Below are 13,389 nucleotides of genomic sequence, written 5' to 3'. Positions count from 1 at the left end.
AAGAGACGGAGCGGCGGCGGCGGCGGTTTCCGAAGGAGGAGTCAACGAAGTGCGGACGAGAGCCCCGAAGAAGGAAGAGCTTTCTTCAGCCTCGACAGCTTCACCGGTGGCTGGGACCTCAAGAGGGTGTTCGGGTGAGTGGAGTGGCTCAGGGTTCAGTCTGAGCAACCCAGGGTGCGTCGTCCCCTCTAATTTTTTCGCTGCGGAAGGACCGGATCTTCCCGGTTTAACAATATCTCACTGACTACAGATGGAAACACACACACACACACACACACACACACACACACACACACACACACACACACACACACACACACACACACACACACACACACATATATATATATATATATATATATATATATATATATATATATACACACACACAAGTACACAAAACAAACTCATAAAACGCAGCCAATATAAAATGATTTTAATCTGTTATAATTTTGTTCTAACGAAACAACAACAGTGGAGGAGAGCAGAGGGCGAGGGTAGAAGCGCTTGTAAACTAGGTCCATAACAACAACAACAACAACAACAACAACAACAACAACAACAACAACAACAACAACAACAACAACAACAACAACAACAACAACAACAACAACAACAACAACAACAACAACAACAACAACAACAGACAGTGCGTTGCGGCCACACCATCCAGCCTATCTTGGGAACAACAACAACAACAACAACAACAGCAACAACAACAACAACAACAACTGCGAACATATAATATGGAATTAGTAGAAAACATTCTTTTGCTTTCAGGGACAAAGCGGATGACGCAAATGACTTTGTTTTTTCTCTCTCTCCCGCGCAGAGCTATCAACCAAATGTCGTCCCGCTACTCCTTCTCGCCGTACATGCGAGCGGCCTACCAGGGTTACACGGGCACCCGCTGCGACTCGCTGTACCCGCGCTGCCCCACCACGCCCGAGGACATGATCGACGTGTTTAACAATTTCTACCGCCACTATCCGGACGGATTTCCCTGGAAGGATAAACTCCCTTGGCCCTTCAACCAAATATCGCCTTGAACACCCCCACGGACCTTAGGCTCGCGGGCGTTGCCTCCTTGTTTCAACTAGAGGGACCCCAAGTCGAACCCCGAAACTCGTCGATAGTTTTGTGGTGTCAAAGGCCGTCGTAAGAGATCGATATATATATATATACATATATATATATATATATATATATATATATATATATATATATATATATATATATATATATATATATATATATATATACATATATATATATATTCTTAATTAACCTTCAGACATTTTTACTGTAGGATACTGGTCAGGAACACCACGGAAGGAATTAGCATCGAGATTTGGAGTAAGACTGGAAAATTTTTTGCTCATTCAGTTAACAGGTGCAATTGAGGATCCCACGCTCTCCACCAGATACTGATATGTACCTTAAAGGCCCTGTTCACACTAGCGGTTTGAACCGCGCGGAAACCGCGGTGGTACCCCATAGTCAAGGAAAAACTGCTCGGTTGTGTGTGAACGCCTCCATTTACTTACACTGTATTTGAACCGCCGCGGTTGAAACCGCTAGTGTGAACGGGGTCTCAGTGGTAGTAGTACTGAAGATTGATCGAGCGGAGGTCTTGCTCATATTCATATGGGTTACGTCCGCTGTTACTGTCTAAGGCCTCGTTTTCTTTTTATCTTTTCATTATTGTTTTTATTTGACATTTCCATGAGTAGTTACTATCTATTTTGGATTATTTTCATTTTGTCTATATTTGCTCAGTTTTAGTCATGTTTTGAGTCATAATTTGTAGTTTCTCAGATCATATCGTCCACGAAGTTTGAATTTCTTCTTTTCTAACTCAGGGTTTCAGGCTTATTTTTTGTGTATGTATTTCTGTGTGCGTGTGTGTGTGTGTGTGTGTGTGTGTGCATGTATGTGTATAAAGAAAAATACCAAGCCTATACTAAAATAACATCCGTTTTGAGGGAAGAAGTATAGAATAGGTAGAACTTGTGAGAAATCAAACTTTATTTAAAAAAAATAATAATTACAACAGAAATCGACGTATTGTTGGCAATTCAGGCGCCATTTCGTAGCCCACTTCCCCACCTTTATTCCTAACATTCCCTCTATTGTGCCATCACTTGAGATATATTGCGTTATCATGTGTACATCAATATAATTTAATTTTTGAATATTTATTTAGCTATAGTGAAAGCGCAGGCCGCTAGATGTCCCTAAACTATAGTTTCTAAATAAAGAAATAGATATATTTTCCGTTGAACGGAGTGTTAGGTCGAGTTGGTTTTTTCACATCGGAAAGAAAACAAACGATATGACGTCATAAGGATGCGAGCGAGTTGCCAATCACTCATTCAAATTATATTTTTAGGGAGAGAAGTGATTGATAATCATAGACAACAAGGAATAATAAAAAAAAACTTTATTGCACCTCCAAGTGACGTAATATCGTTTTTTCTTTCTTTTACAAAGTGAACTGGTCTGTTCTTGTTCTGACCTCACGTCCACAGACAGTAGATACTATGTATACCTGTTTTCGTGATTATGTATTTAATATTAAAAACATTCATAATGTTTGTATTTTTATTTAGTAAAAATGTGTTGATTTTTAAATCCATAACCTCTTTTATTGGCTCATTCACTGCTGTCCCCCCCTCTCTCTCTCCCTCTCTCTCTCTTTCTCTCTCTCTCTCTCTCTCTCAGCACTTAAAGAATAATGCTGATAACTTTATTTCTTCTATCAGGGAGATATTGTTCCCAAGGATAGAAGCACTAGTTAATGAATGTGCTAAAATGGAAGATATGCTCATATATATTTTTTTAATTAACTTTCTCCTACATTGCCCTGGGAATGATTAAACAGGCAAACAGTTACATATGAAAACACACAAATAGGAATACTGTGACGTAAAGTCTTGTTTGTGTGTGTGTGTGTGTGTGTGTGTGTTTGCAAGGTACAACATTATTCATAGATTGGGTCATATGAGCAATAGTGCTCTCATCCAGGAGCGTAATAGCTGTCGATCAAAATTCTAGCCCTTGATTCAATATAATGACGCTTTCTTGGGGGGGGGGGGTGACTGTTGCAAGATGATTGAAGGGAATATTCAATCCTTTAAATGTCTAGCGTGCGCACGCACGCACACACGCATTCAGTACAGAATGGAACGCCCGACGTCTTCAGAGAACTCCCAAGGGACCTCCTATTGTGTTTGACTCCACAGCGGTCATTTGGGCCAAGCGCGTCTGAAGTCACGTGGCCAGCTGGGCCAAGTGGCTGGACACCTGTTCGAACATTCTCAAACTGCAAAAGCAGCGTGTAAACAAGGTCTCCAAGTTCAAAGGTACAAGCTCTAGCTAATTTGTTATGCAGGCAGATAATTTCGTCCTAAGTCAGATGAAGAGTATTATGGATTCTTTTGAAAAGATGATTGAAATTTGCTACTCCAACCCTGACATAAGCATTGAAATTGTAAATGGGAGGTAATTCTGAAAAAAGGGAGGTCATATGGGAGCCTTTTGTCCGGGTCAAGAGGACAAAATTAGGTGATTCCGATATTGACCTGTTAATGGAACTATTAAAGGAAGCTTCACTGGGACATGTTCATCCCAAGAAGGGTGAAGATCAAAAGCAAGGTGTTGAAGAACATTGAAAATCTTTCTATTTTGACGTTCAACTAAGCCATTTGAACTATTGTGATAAGCAGTAGTGTTATGTTTTGCAATTTTAAAGGATTTACAAAGATTTGAAAGAATCTCATTGTTGAACTCAGTCCCGTTGTCAGAAATCAGAGTTTTGAGTGTAGTGAAAGGACATATGAGTTTGTCAATAAGGGTCTTTGCCACGTGGTGTTGTGCTGTCTTGTCTGGTAGGGTGGAAGGAATACAGAATCGTGAAAAAATAGTCGACACAGGCAAAAAGGCATTGGTTTCCGCTGTGTGTAAGTGGTAACTTAAGAAGATCAACAGCGACTGTGTCGAATGGCTTATAAAGGGTAGGGTAAGAAGTTAAGATTGTAACATTACCGCTGATATGACCTTTGTGAGTCGCACAAGAGTGACAAGCATCAATGTGGGAGTGTATATCCTTCCTCCTGGTTAACCAGAAGTAGTGCAATCTGACTTATGTAACGCATTTCTCCTTTCCAGGGTGTGCGGCAATGGGGAAATCGTGTATAGGTTTCAGAACCTCTGGAATGAGGCCCGTGGGGACCACGAGCTGAAACGCTGACCTGTTGTGTTCGCGTTTGTTCGTTAGTGTTGTTTTATGATACAGTGTGTCATCAACTAACGTCTAATTGTCGAGATTGAGAGGTAAATTATCTGTATCATTTGTGTCTGCAGACTCGAGGAAGTATATAACACGTTTCCAAAGAGGATCTGATCTCTGTGCTGCAGCTATGCGCGCTTGTGTAAGAGTTACTGAACTTGGATTTTGAGTGATGGTCGCGATATGGCGACTAAGAGCGTTGCTACTAGGTTCGTTTTATCTTGAACAAAATGAAAGGTCGGCATGAACTCGTGTATGATGAGGAACCAGCGGGCAAGTTTTTCTGAAGTATTTTTTTTTTTCTTTGAAGAGGTGTAAGATTGGTTGATGGCCCGTGTAGATGTGTATGTCGTAACCAAGGATCTCTTTGAAATGTTTGAGTGCGTATATAACAGCTAAAGCTTCTGTATCTGTGACTGAGTAATTTTGTTCGTGTTTGATGAGTGTGTAGCTAGCATAGGCAATTAGTCTGAGTTTTATGCCGTGTTTTTGCGTGAGAGCTGTACCAAGTCCAGTGAAGGACGCATCTATGTATATTGTGAAAGTAAGCTTATGGTTTGGGAAGGCAAGGACAGGTGCCGTGGTTAAGGCTTTCTTTAAGTCATTAAAGGCTTTCTCTTGGTCAGGTGTCGAAATGAAGGGGGTGTACTTCTTAAGTAGTGAAATTAATGGTGCTGCTATACCAGTGTAACCTTGAATGTAACGCCTGTAAAATCCTGATAGACCAAGGAATGAACAAAGGTGATCTACAGAAGTAGGGCGTGGGAAATCAATGACTGCCTTGACCCTGTCCTGTGAGGTTAAAATTCTTTGTGAGTTAAGGACATGACCTATGAAACGTATTTCTTTCTGAAGGAAGGAGCACTTCTTAAGCTTTATTTTGAGACCTGTTTTTGCTAGTCGTGAGAAGACAGTGTGAAGAGAGTGTATGTGTTCGCTAACGGATTTGGAAGCGATGATCACGTGATCGAGGTACATAAACACTGAATGACCTATAAGACCTGTAAGGATTGTGTACATAAGTCGTGTGAACGCTGAAGGAGCTGAAACGAGACCCATGGCTAGTCGTTTGAAGTGATAATGACTTGTGGGCGTGCTAAAGGCTGTCAGAGTCCTAGACTCTGGAGCAAGGGGAATCTGGAAATATCCTGACGTAAGATCCAAGGTCGTGAACACTACGTTGATTTCACCGACGGAGTGCAAGATATCCTGTAATGCAGAGATAGGGTTTCTATTTGGTATTGTAAGCTTATTTAATTATCTGAGGTCTACTAATGGAAAGAACCATCGTATTTAGGGACATCAAAGAGAGGGAAATTCCATTCACTGATTGATAATTCAATGTTTTTTTGCGCAATCATGTCTTGGATAAGGTTATTTACAATCATGTGTTTACGGTGTGGCATTCTGTATGCGGGAATGTAACGTGGTTTAGAGTTCTCACGAAGGGGTATATGATGCTGAAGGAGTAGTGTAAAAATGTAATTTTCGCAGGAAAATTAATTTTTCCCTGATACAAACCTGAGGTACTCCTTACCCAAGGATACGCGGCGCGTTTCTACCGCTAACACTGTGTGTGCTTGAAAACACCTCACTCCGAGGGTCTGGGCAACCATTATCCTCAGTAAGGGGCCCTCCTGGGGCAAGGGGGCCCCCCCTCCCCCCACAAGGGTAGGAGGGTAGAAGCTCCATTGTCTAAGCGGTAGCGATCGAGTCAACATCTCTCACAGTCCGGCTAACACTGAAGTTCAGTTGGGGGACAGTATTCCCCGCTCCCGTGCTTGTATCAGGGAAAAATTAATTTCCTGCGCCAAACCCGACCTCGTTCGATTGTGTCGAACGGAAGGCACGCACGCTGCTTCGGCCTTCTACACCCTTCCAACGGCGTCCTTTGTGTGGAGCGTCCTGCATCGCCGCCATCCCCCCGCTTGGAAGCGCTTGAGACCCCTGTTCCCTCCCTTTTATCTCCACCGGGTATTCTCCGCTTCTCTGTAAGTATGGAATCTGGTCCTAGTGTTGTTGTTCGCGATAGCATGTGTGCCTTCGCCCGCGGTGAATTTCGCTGCCGGGCTATTCTCCCACCGACAACTGTGGACCCACACTCTTGGTGTATCCATTGTCGGAATCTGGAATGTTCCCCTTCATCCCCGTGTACTACGTGCGCTCAATGGGATGATAAGCAGTGGTCCGCGTATTTTCATGCTCACCGGAAGGTGCAGCCACGGGTCAAAGTACGCGGGCAAGGAAGATGGCTTCCCCCCTCACCCGACACAAAGAGAAGGCATGCTACGTCGGCGGAGGACGCGGGCAGTTGTCTCCCCCCTCCTAAGCGTAGTAAACGGAAAGGTTGTACAATAGCCGCCCCGAGTCAGTCTCAGGCTAAATTGTCTCCTGTTCCTTCCCACAGTGTGGTTAGCTTCGACGGGCACGCGCCTCTGGCCCCCGCGAACTACCCCCCCGGGTACGAGCTTTTTCCCGGATGCGTCCGCCGGCCCCGCGATGCTACCCGGCAGCTCCACCCCCCCACGGACAAAGGAACCGAGTTCGGAGATTCGGAGCGCGTCAGCCTCTTCTCCTTCTCGGGTAACCCCCAGTCCCCCTTCCACCTATCGTCAGACGAGCCGGGTCATCACCGGAACCCTTTCTATGCCCGGTGGGCAGGAAGCCCGAGGTGTACCCACACGCGCGTTCGTCGTAGGTGACTCAGCTTCGTCCAGAGGAGGCAGTCTCCCCTTGGCGTCTCCCGGACCATCCGCACCCAGGCGGGACTCTCCAAGCGGACATTCCCCGGACCTCCTCCCCACTCTCTGTTCACTCGTCACTACGTTGAAGGAACAGATGGAGGCCCAACGGGAATTTTTCCGCGCTTCTCAAGCGCGGTTCGTGCACCGCATGGAAACTCGTGAGGAGTCACCGCCCCCAAGGGCCCCCCTCGACCAGCTTCCACTTGCTCAGCCCCCCCCTGAACCCATCAGTGACGAGGATGGTAGCGTGAGGTTCCTCTCTGCCCGTGCCGACCCCTCCTACGCCGACGACGACGTCCACAGCGCCGTAGGGGGGGGGGGCACGCTCCCTTTCCTCTCCCGTTTCCCAGTCGGAATCCTCGATGGTGGTCCCACCTTCCTTCTCGGACGTCCTCGCGAGGGTTCGGAGGGCGAATCGACTGGGCCCCCCGAAAGAAGAGGAAGCCACATTCGAGTCTGACATCTTCATGACGGCCAACTCTCACAAAGCCCAGCCTACTCCCCTCCACCTTCCATGGAGTACGCAGACGGCGAGAGCCATGGCCCAGGCCTCCGACGCTCTCGCAACAAGGACGACCGAGAAGGCGCGTTGGCTTCCGGTCCCATTGGAACACCAGAAGCGCTTCTACACCCCATCGGGGTCAACCCTCAGAGCAGCCTCGATCCCGGCGAGGTTACCAGAGCTGGTTAAGGCGGACGCCGAGTCGCTGCGCAGACGAAACGTCCTCCTCTCCGGCAGGGAAGTCAGCGACCACATTCATTCACTGGCTCTGTCCCTGGCGGTGAACTCCTGGCTAGAACGCCTCCTTGCCTCGGCGAGGGAGTTCTTACCCGAACTACAACCCCAGGAAGAATGCGACCTCCAGGCTTTTTTGGCAAGCGCGAGCAGAGCCCTGAAGCATCAGGCTTCCTGTCTCTCAACGTCCTGGGCCAACTTCGAGTCCCGCAGGAGAGACACCATCCTCGGGGACCCCAGTGACCCCCTCCTCAGGGAGATTTATGCTCCTTTGAGGAGTGCCCCCCTGCTCACCCACACGCTGATTCCCCCGGATATGGTGAACTCGGCAATCACTAGCACCAACCAGTTGCTACACAACAGAGCCATCGAGAGAACAGCCGTCTCTAGCTCGAGGCCAAGGACCCCCCCCCCCCCATCGACCCCTCGGTCCTTTCAGACGCAGAGGCAGCCTTTTCGTCTCCCTAAGCGGGAAGACGGGCCCCCACCCCATTCGAAGTCCAAAGCCCAGACAGGAAAGCCCCGCCCCTTCCCCAATAGAGAACAGGGGCGCAAACATCACAGAGGCTCTGGACCCCAACGCAGGAAATTCTAGGAACTCGCCTGCCCTCCCGCACAGGATAGGAGGTTGCCTCTCCCTACTAGAGAGAATGGGAGGCTGCCGGGGCGGAGGACTGGACCATCCAGGTCATCAAGGCGGGCTATCGTCTTCCTTTTCACACCATCCCCAGTCTCTCCCCCTATCCCATCCAAGTCAGCAACTACCATCCGGACTCGGATCGCGGGCGGGCCCTAGTGGAGGAAATCTCCACTCTGCTTCAGAAAGGAGCGCTCGAGGAAGTCTCAACTCCGGACCCGGGGTTCTACTCAAGGCTATTCCTAGTACCAAAGGCTACAGGGGGGTGGAGACCTGTCATCGATCTGTCTCCTCTCAACAAGTTCCTTTCCCTGACGAAGTTCCGGATGGACACCCCAGAGGCCGTGAGGGCGTCTATCAGGGAAGGGGACTTCATGGTGTCACTGGACCTCCAGGACGCCTATTTCCAAATACCTGTGCATCCCTCATCCCGAAAATTCCTCCGCTTCGTCCACAAGGGCACCACCTTGCAATTCACCTGCCTATGCTTCGGCCTCTCCACAGCACCCCAAGTCTTCACCAGAGTGTTCAAACTCGTCTCAGCGTGGTCCCACTCCAGAGGGATTCGCCTACTCCGTTACCTGGACGATTGGCTGATCCTGGCACACTCCGCCCAGCTATGCCGCGACCACCTGGGGACGGTCCTAGCCTTCATCCGCAAAGTGGGGTCCATGGTCAACCAGACGAAGTCAGATTTCATTCCAAGACAGAGAGTCACGTACCTGGGTATGGTTCTGGACTCTTCCCTCATGCAGGCATTCCCAGTAGAGAAGCGAATCCAGAATCTCTCTTCTCTCGTCGTGCAGGCACTATCGACCGGGTTCCTCACGGCCAAACAGTGCCAAGTCCTCCTGGGCCACATGGCCTCCGTCGAGAGGTTAATACCAAGGAGCAGACTACGAATGCGACCGCTACAGTGGCTCCTCAAGTCCCAGTGGTCCCCGCTAAGGGGAAACACCCGTCAACACATCACCCTTACCGGAGAGGTCAAACATTCTCTTCTCTGGTGGAAGGACCCGTGCAACCTGCTCGTGGGGATGCCCCTCGGCCCATCTCCCCCCGAAGTCCTCCTCTTCTCCGACGCCTCCAAGGAGGGCTGGGGGGCCCACCTCAACGACGATCACGTCAGCGGTTCCTGGTCCACGGTCGAGCGGACAGCCCATATCAACTGGCTAGAATTGAAAGCGGTACTGCTGGCTCTCCGTCACTTCTCGGGTCAAATCTCGGGGAAAGTTGTGGGCATCATGTCGGACAATTCCTCGGTAGTAGCCTACCTGAACAAGCAGGGGGGCACAGTCTCCCAGGACCTCTGCCATCTCACTATGGAGATCCTCCTATTAGCCGAGAACCTCCAAGTGGCACTCAGAGCTCGCTACATCCCAGGGAAGAAGAATGTCTGGGCGGACCACCTCAGCAGAAGGAGTCAGGTAATCAGCACGGAGTGGTCCCTCCATCCGGAAGTGGCGACCTTCCTCATCAACAAATGGGGCTCCCCTCTGGTGGGCCTTTTGGCCACCAGATGGAACCACCAGCTCCCGGTGTATTTCAGCCCTCTCCCGGATCCGCTGGCAGCGGGAGAGGATGCTCTTCTGCAAAGCTGGGACAACCTCGACACCTACGCTTTCCCACCGTTTCCCTTGCTCCAGAAGGTGCTCCAGAGAGTACGAACCGCATCCAACCTTCGGATGACTTTGATCGCTCCCTGGTGGCCGGAAGCCCCATGGTTTCCAGACGCCCTCGAGCTAGCAGTGGAGGAGCCCCTGGCCCTTCAGGGAAGACCCGACCTTCTACATCAACCAGTCAACGGGGCCTGGCACAAGAACCCGTCAGCCCTGGCGCTTCACGCGTTCAGACTATGGTCCGGATCCTCCTAGAGAAGGGTTTCCCCAAAGAAGTGGCAGAAGACATGTCCTCCCCTATTCGCTCTTCCTCAGCTGCCCTTTATCAAGGGAAGTGGAATGCTTTTGCAGAATGGTGCCACTCCCGAGCAATAGCCCCAGAGCAAGCCACCATTCCTCTGATTGCCTCCTCCTTCCACTTCCTCCGGAAGTCCAAGAAGATCTCCCTCTCGGCAGTGCAGGGCTATAGGGCAGCTCTTAATCAGGTGTTTTCTCTGAAGGGCATGGATCTAGCCCTGTCTCCAGAAATTTCCATGCTCTTCAGACATTTCAGAAAATCATGCCCCCCCAGGGAGATCACTTCTCCTCCATGGGATGTGGCATTAGTCCTCAACGCTCTGCGGGGGCCCCCTTACGAACCCCTGCGAGATGCTAATTTCAAGGACCTCACCTTGAAGACAGTCTTTCTCTTGACCCTGGCGTCTGGATGGACAGATGTGGTAAAAAGGACATTGGGAAAGAGGGGAATGTCTGTTGAGGAAGGATGGGAGAAAACAAAAGATAGGGGTCAATGGAGAATGGTTGTGTATGGATGATGCTGTGATGCATGGAGAGGAGGGGATGGGTGTGAGGGAGTATGTGTGAACAATAAATTGACACAGCCCGAAGGGATTTTTACCCTGACTTCTCTTTTTCTGCATGAGGGGATGGAGAGGGGGGGTCGCCAATCAAATGAAGTGGCCTTGCTGTGGATGTACTGTGTCTTGCTGTACTGCTTCTGACCCAGGGCAGTGGGCAAGATGCAGGGATGACCAATCATCCAGGAGGAGCCAAGATAAGAGGGAGGGGGACTAATGGGAGTGATGTGGGGATGGAATGGGTGGGAGTGTTTTTTTTTTTTTTTTGTTACCTTCTTTGTAAAGGATATATGTATTGTAGGAGTAAAGTTCTAACTGTGACTGAGTATACTGTCTCAGTTGCCGACTCCTGGGAGCTTCACAAAAAGGAAAAGTCCAGTGGAAGCCCAAGACTCCTTGTTGGGGATCTGGATTCTTTGTCTGAGGGACATGTTGCTGCACCACCCACACTGTAATCATATCAGGATCCATCTATATATATACATTAATAGGAGGTAAATGGATAGACAGATGGGACAGATATTGTTGTCATATGCCAGTTGCTATTTGGATTTTTTGTTGTGTTGATAAAGCAAAGCAGGAGTACACTGGGAGTAACCAAGGAGCTGAAACAAGTGTTGTGATTGGCTAAAATTATTTCTGGTGCACACAGTAAGTCTGTCATTTTCATGCCAAATAGCTGGACACAGCCCTCTAACTGTTCAGGACACAATAATTGTGAAAAGTTAAGGTAGTGGGGTACCTCTTGATTCATCCATCCATCCATACACCAAGGCCTGCTTCCCCCCTTTATAATAGAGGTAGCCTTGTCAAAGGCACACTCACTCCCACCCGTTCCATCACCCTTCTTTCCCTCTCATCTTGATGCCATAGAAATATTCAGCAGTGTTAAAGACCAATAGATACCTATGGGAGGCTATCCACTTTCTGAACGAGGGTGAGGCATACAAGTAGGCGTGACATCTATAATAAAATTTTGTTCATTTGAGGGTTTTGTTCCAGGGGGACTGATTGTTGGTGTCCAGTTTTTGTAGGATAATAATCTTAGATCACCGGTTGTGGAAGCAGGACGTTTTTACATACATTAGGTAGGGGATGTAACATCAATTAGAAGCAAAATAGAAAAGGCACAACTAAGGTGGCTTGGGCATGTGGAGAGAATGGATGAAGAGAAAATTACAAAGAAAAGATGGAACTGGAGACCAGAAGGTAGCAGATCTAGAGGTAGACAGAAGATAAGATGGAAAGATGGAGTTGAAGAAATCCTAGAGGCAAATAAATTAGGAAAAATAGAGGATTTGAGGGGAGAAAGCTTTGAAAGGAAAATCTGGAGAAGTGTGCTGGCCCGACTGACAGGCTGAAAGCCTACCTGGGAGCAGAAGAAGTAAGGCAACAGTTGAGGATCTAATCCAGAAATTAAGTCTGTTCAACAACTGGAAAGAGTGTTACCATCCCTAAAGTGAAAGGGCTTTTGGTATATACTATAAAATATCATAATTCAGTTTATCACAGAACTCTCCTCTCAGGACAGAAGACTGTGTCCCCTCATAAAGGACTTCTTAAGGCATGGATACTAATATATTTCTTACAGAATTAGACATTTTCCACAGGAACAATTAAGCATTCATACATATGTGAAGGTAAAGTCACTCATCCCTTAAGCCATCTGACATGCTTTCTTTGAGAGAGAGAGAGAGAGAGAGAGAGAGAGAGAGAGAGAGAGAGAGAGAGAGAGAGAGAGAGAGAGAGAGAGAGAGAGAGAGAGAGAGAGAGAGAGAGAGAGAGAGAGAGAGAGAAAATCTCCCCACATTCTTTTTGTCTTAAATCTTACAATGATACATTCTATTTCATTACTATGCAAAGCCTGTCTGTGATTTGGTAACAGGTTTGTGTAAAATACAATAGTTAACCACAAGTTTACTTACCTACACAGTGTAAACACTATAACAATGGTCATTATGGAGCTGGTGTGCAATTACCCAAATAAATCATGACAAACTTCATATGGACATGGATGCAAGTGTACATCCACACTTTCTGCCATTTTCTTCCTCAACAACAATATAAATTTGTGGCACAATGAGCTTGCATCTTGGCAAAGCAAACACCATTTCAGGATTAAGCATTCATCAAGCATAAAATAAAGGCTCCGTTCTCAAGCGGTGTTTACTCTCCCATAATTATTGGCATTTACCACTTCAAACGAATGGTTCCCATCTTGCCCCAAAATCATGAAGGCCTGACCTCCATGAGCTCCTTGTTGCTGCCATCTGACCTAACTTAGCCCATATGGCATACATGAAAACTTCAGCTGTAGTTAAGCATTTCTAAACTGTTCCTCACCTTACAATGAGGATGAATGCTAATGAACTATCAAGTTTTCAAGTTGTCGTAGGCCATTTCATCCAGTATTTCACTCACGGCATTTCCCAGGAGGTGCATTCTTCTCTATCTGCACATGAGTATCTGTTTAACACTTCAAATGGTCTTAGTGAAACAAATATC

General features: G+C 47.6%; 1 protein-coding gene across 2 annotated transcripts in view; it reads left to right on the top strand.

The window, feature by feature from the left end:
• Positions 1 to 2,554, top strand: part of LOC143035758 (uncharacterized) — a 38,023-nt gene extending 35,469 nt beyond the window's left edge. For both annotated transcript variants that reach the window (XM_076202689.1, XM_076202688.1), the window contains exons 6-7: positions 1 to 134; positions 833 to 2,554. The exon at positions 1 to 134 is cut by the window's left edge and continues 165 nt beyond it. In XM_076202689.1, the coding sequence (XP_076058804.1) occupies positions 1 to 134; positions 833 to 1,049 (351 nt within the window). In that variant the 3' untranslated portion in view covers positions 1,050 to 2,554. The remainder of the gene's footprint in view (positions 135 to 832) is intronic.
• The last annotated feature ends 10,835 nt before the right edge of the window (positions 2,555 to 13,389 follow it).

This window comes from Oratosquilla oratoria, chromosome 19 (genome assembly GCF_046742065.1).
Source record: "Oratosquilla oratoria isolate Oo_2021 chromosome 19, ASM4674206v1, whole genome shotgun sequence".
NCBI classification, from domain to species: Eukaryota; Metazoa; Arthropoda; class Malacostraca; order Stomatopoda; family Squillidae; genus Oratosquilla; species Oratosquilla oratoria.
This window is presented reverse-complemented; position numbering and strand designations above follow the sequence as displayed.